Consider the following 14,548-nt stretch of genomic DNA (forward strand, 5'->3'; position numbering starts at 1 on the left):
TCATTGTAGAAATCCACAAATGGTGGAAAACTTTCTACTCTATTGGAGTTTTTTCTTAAACCGTTTCTCTTTGGAATTCGCTCCTAACTCCCTGTTTTTCCCGACTGTATCAACATGCAGAAATTTAAATGTAATGTAATATTTGTTTTTTAACCAATCGGAATCACGAAGTCGATTTCGGAAAAAAGAAAGTATTCTTTTTTTAATCCAAAAATTAATACAGCGAGAAACAGACACTAGTCTGTCCAATATTGCTGCTTCTGTTTGTTGTTGTTGTAGTAGAAGAAGAAGAAGAAGAAGAAGAAGAAGAAGAAGAAGAAGAAGAAGAAGAAAATTATTCATGATGATGATTATCGTTGTTATTCGTTTCCTCGATATATTTATATTAAGAATTCTTTCTGAAAGGATATCGGGTACTTACGGGAAGGACCACGTGAAGTTTGTCAACGTCCTTAAGTGAAAGTTTTTCTGTGGAATGAACTGGATTCGAACTCGGCACTCCCAGGTTGTCAGTAGCCTCCATTACCTTTCTATTGCTTCTGTTGGTGTTTCTTTCAACCGAATCATCAAAAGCTTTGACATTTCCAGTGCCAATAAAATGTTGTAAGCTTATAAAACTTTCTTTTTTTTTTCTTTCTCCCTAAAAATGCATCCATATACATATGGTCAATTACATAAGACGCACATTGTATAATTAGATAGGGCAAGACGAGATCTCGTGATTAATGTCATGGCGGGAGAATAACGGTTGACCTTTTTTCCCCCAGCAGCGAATCTCTGGGACGGACGTGTATTGTGGATTATGTTAATCTTCCTTATCTCTCGAAAACCAGCTTGGGAAAGTGGGGGTCGAAATGGGAAGTCATTTCAGGTCGGATGATTAATAAGTACGATTTTACAGGATCCTGGTCAGCGAGAATGTAGCATCGATAAATATGTGAACCGTAAAACGTATATTGTTTCTTCTTGATATGCTTTTGTTGTAGATTCAAGCACGTGCATTTCTATAAAAAAAAAAAAGTGCGTGTATGTATCAATTCTGATGTAATAAACATGGGCGCCTATTCTTTATCACAAGGCGCAGAAGAAACAAAAACGATCAGATGCTTCTCTGAGAAACGATGCTATGAGACAGCATTGGACCGATGCAGTTGGTTCTTCACGCTATGTAAAATGTATACCTTCTCTTTCCTTTCAGACAGACGCACAAAACTAATAGTCACCTTTAAAAAGTAGACATTTATTCAAACATTGTTTATACTATCAGGGAGACCTAGCCTTGCCCGGGATTGAATGGTGATTAACGAATGTATCACACTATCATATTTTTGTCATCAAAATCGGTGAAATCGCCCATTTTTTTTTAACCAAATCGATTGATTGTCTGCTTTAGTTGGGGCCCTATCACGATGCTTCATATGTCTCTCTGCAGTGACTTAGTCTACAATATATTGTAGCCTATATTGCACTGTAGAGAACACTATTTATTTTATGATTTTTTTTTTTCATCTATAATGACTGGAATTAAAGTTTAAAATGAAAAGGTTAAGTATCATGCTTCAATTGCGCTCTAAACAGAAACATTCATTCGAACGCGCCCCTGTCATATCAAAGAACCTAATATGTCGGGGATTTTGGCTTGTGTGGTAATAAGATTTCTCAAATACACTTGTCGTGTTAGGCTTTGTAATGTATTAACTTTGGTCAAGATCGTGTGGTCTTTCTTTCTTTCATCGGATTATCGATTATCGATACTTATCGAAGATATTCCTATACAAAACCTATCTAAGAACACTGACAGACGCATAAAGTACCTTCGTGTAAAATTTCAGAAAAATCTGCCCAGCCGTTTTAGAGTCCATGGAAAACGAACTCGCACACACGAAGACAGACACACACACAGTTTTTTTTATATAATAATAAAGAATCTAGAGATAAATATGTGATAAATAAATCGTTTATTCTTCATACAAGATTGATTTTTGTGTATTGTATTTTGTTTTGATCGTTATTATGTTCTATCCTGACATTTTGTTTACTCTTTTTTTCTGTTTAACAAAAGTAAAAGTTCTTAGATCCTTCACGGCCCTTGCAGGGAGGTGACGGTGGCCCGGTAGTTAATGACACAGACTGACAATCAGCGCGTGTCAAATTTGAGTCCAGTTTGATCCACAGACATTTTCTCTTGGTCTCTCCCGGAAGTACTCCATATCCTTCTAGAAAGAATTCTTAATAGAAAGATATCGGGGAAACGAATGCCAACAAAATGAATAACGCTTCACAATAACAACAACAGTAGCAAAAACGATACCCCTCTCAACCGATCACAAACGTGATGATATTTATTGCTGAAATTTCGCGCGTCATATAAAAAATAAAAACAGTATTTTTATTCCTTTTTCGTTTTTTTTTTTTGTTTGTTTTTTTGTTTTTGTTTTTTGTTGTTCTTGTTCTTGTTTTTTGTTGTTGTTTTTGTTTTTGTTTTTTTTTGTTTTGTTTTTTTTTGTTTTTTCACAAAAAAACATGTGCGTACGGCACAATCCTGCTTAGGACTTTTCGATAGACACAAGAGACACTCACAAACTACTAAACAAAGCGACAGCATATACACACTACAAACCGAAGTTATGTACACAGTTCATACAAGCACTATCTTACTAACAAAACAGGCACGCTAATATACACGCAAACTTGCAGTGCCTATCCCATCCTCGGCTTAACATTCGCGGGCAACATGAATTGGAACAAATACATTAATCACATTGCCAGGGTTGCTGCTACGAAGAAGGTTGACTCTCTCTACTGTGCTAGAAAGTTGTTCACACCTGAGAGTATCCTATATCTCTACAAGGTCACCATCCGTCCAGACATGAAATATTGCTCCTCTTCCTTCTCCTCCTGCTCCTCTCCCTACTACTACTACTACTACTACTACTACTCAACAATAACAGTAACAACAACAACAGGCCCTACAACGACAGATCGTTTCATTTGATCTTTTTATACAATGAAAGCCTTCATTCGGAGAGAGGAAATGGACGTCGAAGCAGGTGGAATGATTGACAGATAAGGAAGCAAAAGGGATGACCTCAACGGGTAAACGGAAGTTAAAAGTCATCTCCTCTTTGTTCGCAGCCGAAACGTTTTCTTTCCACAACGGAAAATAATTTTCCTTTCTTCCTTCGTGTGCTTACCTTCAGGCGGAATTTTCATGAACATAGTTTCTTTCCAAAAATTTCCCATCTCTCGAATACACCACCATAGGACTGCTTTCCTAAAGATTATGACATAACCATCTGCAAGCCCAATGTCAACAAATACTTGCCATAAACCGTCCCCATAAGAAATGAAACATTTCCATTCATATTTTCAATCCTCTCATAATATTCATCAAGTTTTAACCAATATCCATCTCATTAACCTTTATCCTCGAGTAGCTTTTCACCTTGATAAATGGTGACTCGTTGGTAATAGATAAAAACATAATTTTATCTAAAATCCAAAAGATAGTCTCTAATAGGTCCCGCACTGTCTGACAAGTTCCAACCTCTGTCTCATCGACGCAATGTTGCATGTCTGCGCCTGTTTTTTCAAGTATTTTAATGGGATGTGCTCTGATGAACTCATAGTACGTGTGCCTTCTCGATGTACATAACCCTGACTAACTCGAAAAGCAGCAAAATCCCACCCTTTCACTGTTGAGGTCTCTAGATATCAGAAAGTCTTATACTCTAATAGTTTTTCCATGACTGCTAAATTGCAAAAGTTTAAATGTGATGTAAACAAACATCTTGCTTCTGAACTCTCCACGGTCCTCTGTTAGACATGGTCCTGATAAGTAGCCTCTTACATTTTAAGTGACAACATACTTCGTTTGGAGTGAAAAGGGTAAAAAAAAAAAGACAGATTGTATAATAATTCTGGAGAATTTATTTGTTTGTATGATTGTTTGTTTGCTTGTTTGGTTAAAATAGAGAAATCCTGAACACGTTTTGAGCGCTGGATCACTGCAATCAGTATCAAACAATACAGTTTGAGCGGGAATTTCATTCTGCTATTAATGCAGTAAAAAGGAAACGTGTGACGAAATTACTCCATAAATGACAAATTTAATTATATCACCTTTCAACCTCCTTTATTTATTTATAGGTATTTGGCTTCAACTCAGATGCAAGCGTTCGATGCTCGAAAAGTGTTTCCTTGTTTCGATGAACCCAGTTTAAAAGCTCGTTTCGCTGTAACTATTGTCTATCCAACAGGTAAGCAATCAGAAAAAAAAGCAGACGATTTGTAAATTGGTATAAAGTCAAATCTTTGTCTATTTTAATTGTGCTTTTATTGAATGCTTTTAAAAATTGTAACATCTTTATGTGTTAGGTCGGTGCAAAAGTTTTTGCCAGTTTGTAGAAAAGGGCTTTTTAAACCATTGTAATTTATCATTGTCCCCGCGGATTGATTATATAACCATGATTAATTAGTAACTTTTTTTCAGTAATCAGGTCGGCGCATAAGATTGTTAATCGGCACATGATTCAAAAAAGATGATAAACAATGCTTTTGCAAAGAATTTCATATTTTATGGAAATGTAAAATTAATTTAGGCGACGAATGTTTCAGTGTTTTCCAACTAAAAATATTTCAATGATATCAGATATAGCGATATGCTAAACACGTTCCTTTCAGAGATCAGCCACTTGTCGTTTATGATCTCTGCCTAGACCAGAAGATGTGGTCATCTTCATTGTATAGGGCGTGTTTTTAGAGGCGGCGAACTTTAAATTGACATCTATTTTCTTTAATTGCAGATTTAGCAACTATCGGTTATTTTGAGTTCAGCTTGCTTTGGCAACTCATAATGAAGAGACTGGCACACAAGCAGCGTTTGCGAATTGCAAATGATACGATCAATTTACTAAGAAAACATTTGAAGAAAGAATAATTTCAGGAAATGGACCTGTGGCCACCTCGTTCGTACGATTTAACTCCATTAGTTGGAGGATATGTAAAGTCCTATGTCTACACTGATAAACCAGTCATAATAAACCACTTGAAAGACAACATTCGACGAGTGATTGCCAAATATTTAAATTATAAACGCCAAAAAATAATCTTTGGAATAAACCACATATTTATATAATAAAAATATTTTTCTGTGATTTATTATGATTTAAAGTTCGCCGCCTCTAAAAACACGTTTTATTCTATTTAATTAAAGAAAAATGTAACATCTGTTAATTGTCCATTTTTTAATAATTCTTTCGTCCTACGCTGTTTGTTCTTTGCTTATTAACGTTATTCAGGTTTATATTTATACTAGCGGGGGTACTCGGCGTTGCCCTGGTGTTTGAAGTGGGGGATATCAAAACAAAATGGAAAATAAAAAATAAGCGAACGTAATAACCCTGTTTAAATATTGTAACTTTTTTAAATCGAAAAAAAAAACAGCGAACGTGATGCAAAATAAAGAATAAACAAACGAAAAAGAAATAGAATAATAAATAATGTTTAAATGTGAAAACTTCTTTTTAAAAAATCGGAAAAACAAAAACAAAAAAACAGCGAACGTGATGCAAAATAAAAAAAGCGAACGTAAAAATGACAGAAATAACTTCTGTTTCAATATTAAAATTTTAAAAATCGAGAAAAAACAAACTATATCTGATATAGTGAGCATTCTTCAGATAACGATGCTGCCGCTATAACGACTGGTCTATGATCGCGTAAGCAAAGTTAGGTCGATTTTTTTTTTTATATATATTTTTTACTAATTCCAGAAAGAACGTTTTTTGCGCTTGCGTATTTGGCTAAATTGTCATGAAGGAACGATTTTTTGCTACCCCTCCCTGTAGAAAAGTGCCAAATTGAAGGTGAAGAAATTAATGTTTTTAGTCAATTTTTCGATATTTGTCGTCCGAATATCCGAGCTTCAAAACAATACTGATTTCGTGAAAATCCGTCGCCTCTGTCGAAAGTTTTAGGCAGACATACAACCATACATACATACATTTAAACAGATTTTTGCCCTTTATATTATAGATTTTTGTCTTTAAACATACTTTCTTTTCTAATGGTAACTACATATTAAAATAATAACATTACTGCGCATGTGCGTAAATCTAGTCAAACTTAAATTTCATCAAACTTCGACTCGTTTGAAAATGGCTTTGATGTTAAATTCAAAAAATTGTGTTACTTATAAGCTAAATAATCTACATAAATAAAACAGTTAATGCGTTTGTGTCTAAATATCTAACCGATAAACTCTTAAACTACTGGCAGCATAACACTGAAATTAACAGGAAATAGTAATTATACACTAAGGATCATTTATATTGAGTAAAATCTTTGTTTGGATGGATGAATAACGTGTACTGTCGGCAAGTTGATATGCAAAATGTTTAGTTCAACTTCCCGACATATTTCCATTACTTTTGCGCATGTGCAAATTCATTCATAGCTTAAAATCGTTTAATTTTAAGTCTTTCTTATCTTTCTGTCGATAGCTCAAATGATTGGGAACGCGGCTGAAGCGGTAAATGTTTTGGTTTCGATCTAAGTAAATGGCGCCCAAGTCATTTTTTTTTTTTTTTTTTTTTTAGTTTTTGAAATCATTATTATATATACATAATATTCAATAAAGAATTGGCTCTGTAATAATAAATACGACATCTGCATAAATTAAAATATGTTTAAGCGTATTTTACGATCGGGCAAGGTCGGCCGCCCTCTTCCCCCAGTTTATTGAATAAATGTTGAAATATATGATTGGAGTTGAATGATTCTCTGATTTTTGAAAGTATATTAACACACCTGTTTGTTTATAAAGAGTAATATCGTAGCGGGGGTGTACTTATATCTATTCAATGTAGTCGTCTTCGGCCTCAATCACCACCTCGATACAGGTCCAGAAATGGGAGTATGCCTTTTCCATAAGCACTGGCGAGAGCTCGGCTAATACTCGGTGGATGGCGGCGATCAGGATACCTTTGGTGTTATGGGAAATTATGTTGATGTTCTCGGCGTATGATCAAACGAAGTAGTCCAGCGAGTTCAGATCTAGGAGAAGAGGCGGGAAGTGAGAGCAGGATGCAAAGTCGTAGCACTCCTTCTAAAGCCAAGTCTGGCAGTCTTTGGACTTGTTCTGCTCCCATACCTAGAATCTGCCAGCGGCCACCTGATTGCACCAGGGAATCACCACATTTTCCAGCACGTCCATGTACCTTCTGGTGTTGACTTTCAAGCCGGCCTCAAAGATGTGAGGTGGCAGGATGTGACGCTCACTTGAAACCACACGAAAGTCCATAACCGTGACCGGAAACTTTGTTTTCGTCACTCTGGGTACGTCCCTGTTATTCGTGGCAGCCCATCGAAGCATTCTGATGAGACTGGCAATAGTCCTGCTGCCATAACTTGGATCGGTAGAGAGCATGAGTTATAAAGCGGCGCATCTCCGATCTCGCTAATTGAACATTGTGTCACTTTCAGATATGATAGAAGGCTCTTGGGAATTGTACACAACTGGCCAACGAGTAGATGGTCTGCAACAAAAAACGAAAACCGGAAATGGAATCATGTCGTCTTTTCTGTAGCGACAATTTTATCGTTCTACTCTGTATGTATCGGAAAGGACAGGGAGATGTATTACAATGAGGTATCAAAACAGCGAATTGATGAAGACCACTAGACCGACGAGTCAAACAAGCTTGGACAAAGGAAGCAGGCAATAGGTCAGACAATTCTGAAGAACATATGGCATAATAGTACTTATGGAAAAGACTTGGACTAGCAACATCACGTCTATGAGAGAAAGAGAGATTGCAAAAAAGAAGAAAGGGTGGGGTCGATCAAATTACGTATATGTTTTTGATTTATAAAGAACCCTAATTTGCTGCAAAATTAAGTGTATTGGTAGGTTGGTTTCAAGACGAAGTCATTTTTGGTAGAACTGAAACTCAATGCAAGACGAATACACCAGATATCGATACATAAAATATTAATCGAAATAAGAAATGTCTTGAAAACTAAGTGCGTTTGCAGCTTGATTAAAAACCAACTTATCTGATACTGTAAAAAAGGATTCCTTTTAACACGCGGTTACTTTAACGTCTGTATAGGCATGTATTCTGTTTATAAAAAAAATGTTTTATGAAAAAAAATGTTTTATGAAAAAAAATGTTTTATGAAAAAAAATGGGGAATAAAAGCTTTTCGCATTTATTCCATCAAAATTAAGTGCTTGTTGATTAGTTCAAGAAATTTGTTTTGTCCAATCAAACGAGAGTATTTTAGAAGACAAGGTAGATAATTTATCAACAACATTAACAAATAGAGGTAACCTATTGCTCACACACACACACACACATATACATATATATATGACTACTTCATTTAATCACATAAATTACTATACGAAAATATATTGTCTTAATTTTGCCAATTTTTGTGTATTAAAATATATATATATATATATATATATATATATATATATTTATATATATATTATTTATCTTTGTTCTCTTATTGCAGTCTTACTAAAAATTGAAACTCCTTAACATCACTTATCATGTCTTATAACTCGTGTTTTAAACTTTTTTGTTCAATACGCCTGGTATTACCCTAAAGTAGCCTTTAAATAAGATGCCCCCAATCTAAAAACATAAGCTGACCTCACAAGTTGCATTATTGAAACGTAACTATAAGTTTAATCTCGAAGGTTCTATCGCGAAGAACCAAAAGCAAAAAAAAAAAAAACCTTCCACGGATTAATATGGGAGAGGAGACTATCTTCAAATTCTATTCTAAACTGGGAATGGGCAAAGGACTTATACTAAGTAGATATAAATAAGTCTCTCTTACCGTTTTTTTTTAATGGAGAGTAGATAATGCAGTGGATGTGTTATCGGCAGCTCCAGTAACTCTCACTTCTCCTTTTTTGTCCCTTAGTCCTCATTTCTAATGAGTGATGTTTCTGACAAAGGGTGAAGAAAAAGTTGCTTTCCAGGTCGGTAGTACTTCGTGAACAGTAGTCTGAGATGTCGGAAATTTTCTGTCTCTATGTCTATCCTTGTGGCCATGTCACTAGTAAGGGTGCTGGAGGTAAACGTTTTCATCTGAGCTGACGTTAACCACCTGATAGTCAGGGACCCGAACCTTGGATTAACCACTAAGGAGGCTGTCCTATCAGCAGGTGCAAAGTACTGGGGCTGCTGTATTGCCATTTGGTAAATGGATTCTGGACCATGCAGTAGTCTCTGGTGGGGCCTCTCGATGCCATACTAGTGGGTAATTGTTACGGCTTTACCTTATCATGTGCTACAAAAAAAGTCCTGTCTTTCCTCTCTTACTTTCCCTCTCTGTTCTGCTCTAACCAAGTATGCTGACCTGTTCCACAAACCCCAAAATTCTCAAATCTGACATATTCTTTCTAAGCGAAACTGGAATAGGGCCGACCATCTCCCTAGATGAGTTCATAATTAAAGGACACTCTAACTTAACATCTAAATCTGACCCCCCAAGATCGCCACGGGCATGTAATATGTGCCTACAAAGATGGCTTCCCATGTGTCAGGGATATCTCCAGAGAAGACCCTAATCTACTTTATATGTGCTTCCGGGTTGCACTTGCTTACACCACCGCATTTATATTTACCCTCTATCGCCCCCACAACAGCGGAGTTACTGTCTTTAAGAGTATATCAGAAAAAATTGGCCACATCTTGTCTGTTCATCCCTCGGCTAACATTTACATTTGCGGTGACTTCAATGTCCATAGTGTGGAATGGCTGACCCACTCAAATAAGACTGATGATGAGGGGAGGTTCTGTCATGATTTTGCCATTGCCTATGACCTCACTCAGATTGTCCGCGAGCCCACCCGTGTGCCCGATACTACCGGTCAGTACGCAATCCTTCTAGACCTTTTTCTATCCACTTCCCCTGAGCTATGCTCATGTTCCGTTCTATCTCCTCTGGGATCCTCTGACCACTGCGTCGTATCAGTTAAGATAAAAATGAAATATAATAAATCTACAGACGTACCTCTCCACCGTACTGTATACTGATACTCTATGGCTGACTGGGATAGCTTCCGTACATTCATATCTGATCTACCTCTCCATTCCATGTTTAAAAAGGATGTGTCCTCTATAGTATCAGACCTGACCGAATGGTTACTTGTAGGAATAGACCAATTCATACCATCCAAAAAATTTCAACAAAAACCTAACAGCCAGCCATGGTTCTCCCCTGAATGTGCTGCTGCCATCGCACACAGAAATCACTTTTTCCGTAGCTACCAACGTAATAGATGCACTGAAACTAAAGCTGCATTCAGGACCGCCAGCAACCACTGTAAAAGAGTAATAAAAAATGCAAGAGAGCTATATGCTCAATCCGTTAAATCCAAAGTAGCTGAGCAGCGGCTTGGTTCCTACCAGTTCTGGCAAATAGAAAATAGGATCCTGAACAAAAACGTGCGTTCTATCCCAACCATTATCAATGGAACAGAGGTAATCGCGACAGCATCCGACAAGGCCAAACTATTTTCCAAAAACTTTGCGGCAAATTCTACCCTGTCTGACGAAGGCCATCAACTCCCTATATTTCCTCCTATAACAGACAACACGCTATGCAACATACAAATATCTGTGCGTGAGGTCGCCAAGCTAATCAAGAACCTTGACTCCAGTAAAGCAACTGGTCCCGACGGTATTCCAATTATAGTGTTTAAAAAATTACAACCAGAACTTGCCCCCATACTTACCAAACTGTTTAAGCGTTGTCTTAAGGAGAAGTGCTTCCCAACACCCTGGAAAACCTCATCAGTAAGCCTAGTATTTAAGAATTCAGGTGATAAGTCATCCCCCTCTCAGTACAGATCAATAAGTCTCCTGTGTGTCATGAGTAAGTTGCTGGAATCCACAATAAATAGAGAATTAGTCAACCACCTCAGCAGAAATAACCTTCTTAGCGACACGCAATATGGTTTCCGCTCTGCTAGATCTACAGCAGATGTGCTAACGGTTATATCTCATAGGATTAGCGAATCTCTCGACAAAGGCTTCATTTCTAGGGCAATTGCTCTCGACATATCAAAGGCCTACTACACAAGATTTCCAGCTACGGTATAACTGGAAATGTTTTCTCGATCATTGTCATTTATCTCAGATAGGCTCATAACTATATGTAGTTGATGGGCAGAAATCAGAGGCCCACAGTATTAATGCTGGAGTCCCTCAGGGGTCCATACTGGGCCCAACTCTCTTCCTGATCTACATCAATGATCTCCCAAAACACATACTAAAATCATCGTTGACATCTATGCTGATGACACGACCATCTATGGCAACACATCAAAGGCCGTAAATGATTATGTTCTCTCTGATTCTCTCTCTTCTGATCTTGAGCGCGTGGTGCAGTGGGGAAAGAGGTGGCTGGTTACCTTTAATGCATCTAAGACCAACCTCCTATCTCTACATCATAAACGCCCTGATCCCCATCTGACATCAATTGAAATGGATGGCTCTCGTTTAGGGGAGGCCCCATGTTTTGATAAGCTTCTGGGTTTGACCTTTACCCCTGATCTTAAATGGAACACATATATCAAGTCTGTGGCCAAGGTCGCTGGAAAAATGGTGGGATCCTTGTACCGCTCCAGAAGATATCTCACTAATGATGCAATTCTCTATCTATATAAGAGCCAAGTACGTCCAAAGATGGAGTACTGCTGCCACATCTGAGCGGGAGCTGCTAAAAACAGCCTATCCTCCCTTTACAGAATGCAAAATAGACTTCGTGGCTTGGTGAGGGATACCCTTTTCTCTACCCTGCAACCTCTTTCCCACAGAAGAGACGTAGCGAGCCTCTCGTTGTTCTATCGTTATCTCCATGGCAAGTGCTCGTCTGAACTCCATTCTCTAGTTCCCTCTCGCCAATCTTTTTAAAAAAACACCCGACTAGCTGAAACCACCGTCAATAATTTTCCCCACTCCCTATCTGTGCCTAAATCAAAACGTAGATACCATGAACAAAGCTTCTTTCTTAGAACTGCATGCCTGTGGATCTCTGTTCTGCTTGACTATTGCTACACTATCCCTTTGATTACTGTACACACAATAACCCTTATCCCCGAGTGGCCATTGGGTCATGATAAGTGGTGAACTCCATGTAAAAAAAATAGACTACCACAACTCCTAGCATAAGCCTGATGAATCCTAGCGTGGATGAAACGCTATATATATATATATATAGCATTTTATTCACGCTAGGATTATATATATATATATATATATATATATATATATATATATATATATATATATATATATACACACACAGATAGAGAGAGAGAGAGAGAGAGAGAGAGAGATAGCCCTAGCGATTATTGTTTTTGTTGATTTATTTTTTATTTATGAAATTCCAATTGAATGCCAAGTATTTAAATAATCAACATAAAAATAGTTCTGTTTGTTTGTTTCGTAAGGTTATGTTGCTCTCAGCAATATGCCTCCGACTTCTACGGAGGTCTTGGACGAACATTGGCATCGGACACAATTCGCCGAAACTCCAAAAATGTCGACTTATTTACTAGCGTTTGTCATCGCTAATTACACTTATAAAGAAAAGATCTCCTCCAAAAATTATACGGTAAGTTTTTGCCTATAACCAGCTTGTTGTTGTTGTTGTTGTTGTTGTTGTTGTTTTGTTTTTAAATTGAAAAATAATCTAAGTTTTATTCCGATCTTTTTTTAAATTTTCATATTGGCCAAACCAAGCATTTTGAAGAGACAATTATTTTCCCGTTTTTAAACAATCATAAAAAGTAAATATTTATATTCGATACAAATATGAATAAAGACGATTTGTCTATGTTTTACAATTTTGTTTTAATATTTTACATGTGTAATATAACCGTCTATGTTTGTGAAAACAAGAAAAGATAACTGTGCAAACTTTTTTAATCTGTGATAATGCTCCTATTTATTTTCTTCCCCACGAGGGCAAAATTTAACACAAGGTCGTTTTTAATGTGGGGAATATCCAGTTCCCCAGAAATGGGGCACTTTGGATTAGAAGACAACAATTTATAAATTGCCTTCACTGACTAAGCACGGAATTAACTTCATGCAACATTAGAACACATACTACACTCTGATCCCAGCCCGAAGGCCAGGTAGATATTGACTTGCTGCCCATCTCAGCAAGATGTAACACAAGGTCGGAAGGTGAGGATATCAAGCCAGGGCCCCTAAAGGAAGGGCACTCTGGCCTATAAAAAATTGTCTGAGCATCATTTTCTGGTAGGGGCGCCTCAGGCAACAAGCAATAAACTTGCCCCATCCGAAAGCTGAGTGGCCAGGCTTGGGATGGTGGACCTAGGTAATACTCAGGCGGCGTACCTCAATCCGACATGTACTAAGTTAGTTCCTGACCCCTTACCTTTCGGGCTGATTGTCAAAGACGAATTCTTGACTGACAATTCTACCCAAGTTTCCAAGCAACCAAATCAACAAGGAGACTTGTCTTCTATAATAAGAAGGCCAAGTAACACAGTGTTATATTTTCATTTAAATTATTTTGTTCTTACTATTTAAAAAAAAAAAAATCAGTTTCTTGTCACGTGATTTTGCACGCGTTCCTTTTTCTTTAAAACACTGATTCCTTTCTCTCTTGCTTTAGTAGCTGTGAATTTTGTTCAATAAAACCTTGGAAAGAGGTTTTGTTTTACGTCTTCATTTACAACACTACACGCAGACTATATGTGCTTTATCTGTGGTCATTCTGAATAAGCTGAACTTAATTTAACACTTGAAATGGTTTATCCGGCAATTATTTTACTCTTTGAGTTTTGTGAGATGAGACAGATGTATATTTATTTATTTATTTATACACAAAAATAGATATTGAACTTCATTATAGAGTGGGGGTTAATAATTTTTTGTACATGTTTTTTTTTAAATATGTTTTTAAAGTTTCAGCATACGTGAATGTTTACCGTATGTCTATTTTTTAATGTCAGAACTGATTATGTTGATTTTCAGGTGCGAGTCTGGTCAACACACGACAAAATTGAACAAACAAACTACGCCATGAGCATTATTGGCTCGATCTATGAGTTTTTTACGGATTACTTTAACGTCACTGACGTTATGCCCAAAACAGGTCAGTTTGATCATCTTTTCAGATATTTTTTACGAAAGCTTTTTCTGGAATGTTTTTTTTTTTTTTAATTTAGGAAGTTTTTGCGATTAAATTCAAATTTTATTTCTTTTTCAAGAAACAGTGTTTAAAAAACTTTAATTTTGATACAATGTTCTAGGAAATCCACTGGTTTAACAAAATTAAAGACACACACAGAGCTGAACGGGAAAAGATAACAAAATATCAAGACCTAAAAAATGATCTAAAAACGACATGGTCTCTGAAAGAAATAAACATTATACCGGTTGTGATAGGAGCAACTAGTTTAATAAAAAAGAATCTACATAAATACTTAGAAGCGATCACTGGAAGACCGAGCTGTAACGAAATACAAATAGCAGCCATAAAGG

The 14,548-nt window shown here is 36.8% G+C and overlaps 1 protein-coding gene across 1 annotated transcript in view; it reads left to right on the forward strand.

The window, feature by feature from the left end:
• LOC145280010 (aminopeptidase N-like) overlaps positions 1-14,548 on the forward strand; it is a 294,860-nt gene that overhangs the window by 174,276 nt on the left and 106,036 nt on the right. Inside the window, exons 3-5 of the mRNA XM_080131640.1 lie at positions 4,150-4,259; positions 12,481-12,644; positions 14,039-14,159. Coding sequence (XP_079987766.1) covers positions 4,150-4,259; positions 12,481-12,644; positions 14,039-14,159 — 395 coding nt within the window. The remainder of the gene's footprint in view (positions 1-4,149; positions 4,260-12,480; positions 12,645-14,038; positions 14,160-14,548) is intronic.

Source organism: Euprymna scolopes, chromosome 7, assembly GCF_053919585.1.
Source record: "Euprymna scolopes isolate OS-2025 chromosome 7, ASM5391958v1, whole genome shotgun sequence".
Classification (NCBI taxonomy): Eukaryota; Metazoa; Mollusca; class Cephalopoda; order Sepiida; family Sepiolidae; genus Euprymna; species Euprymna scolopes.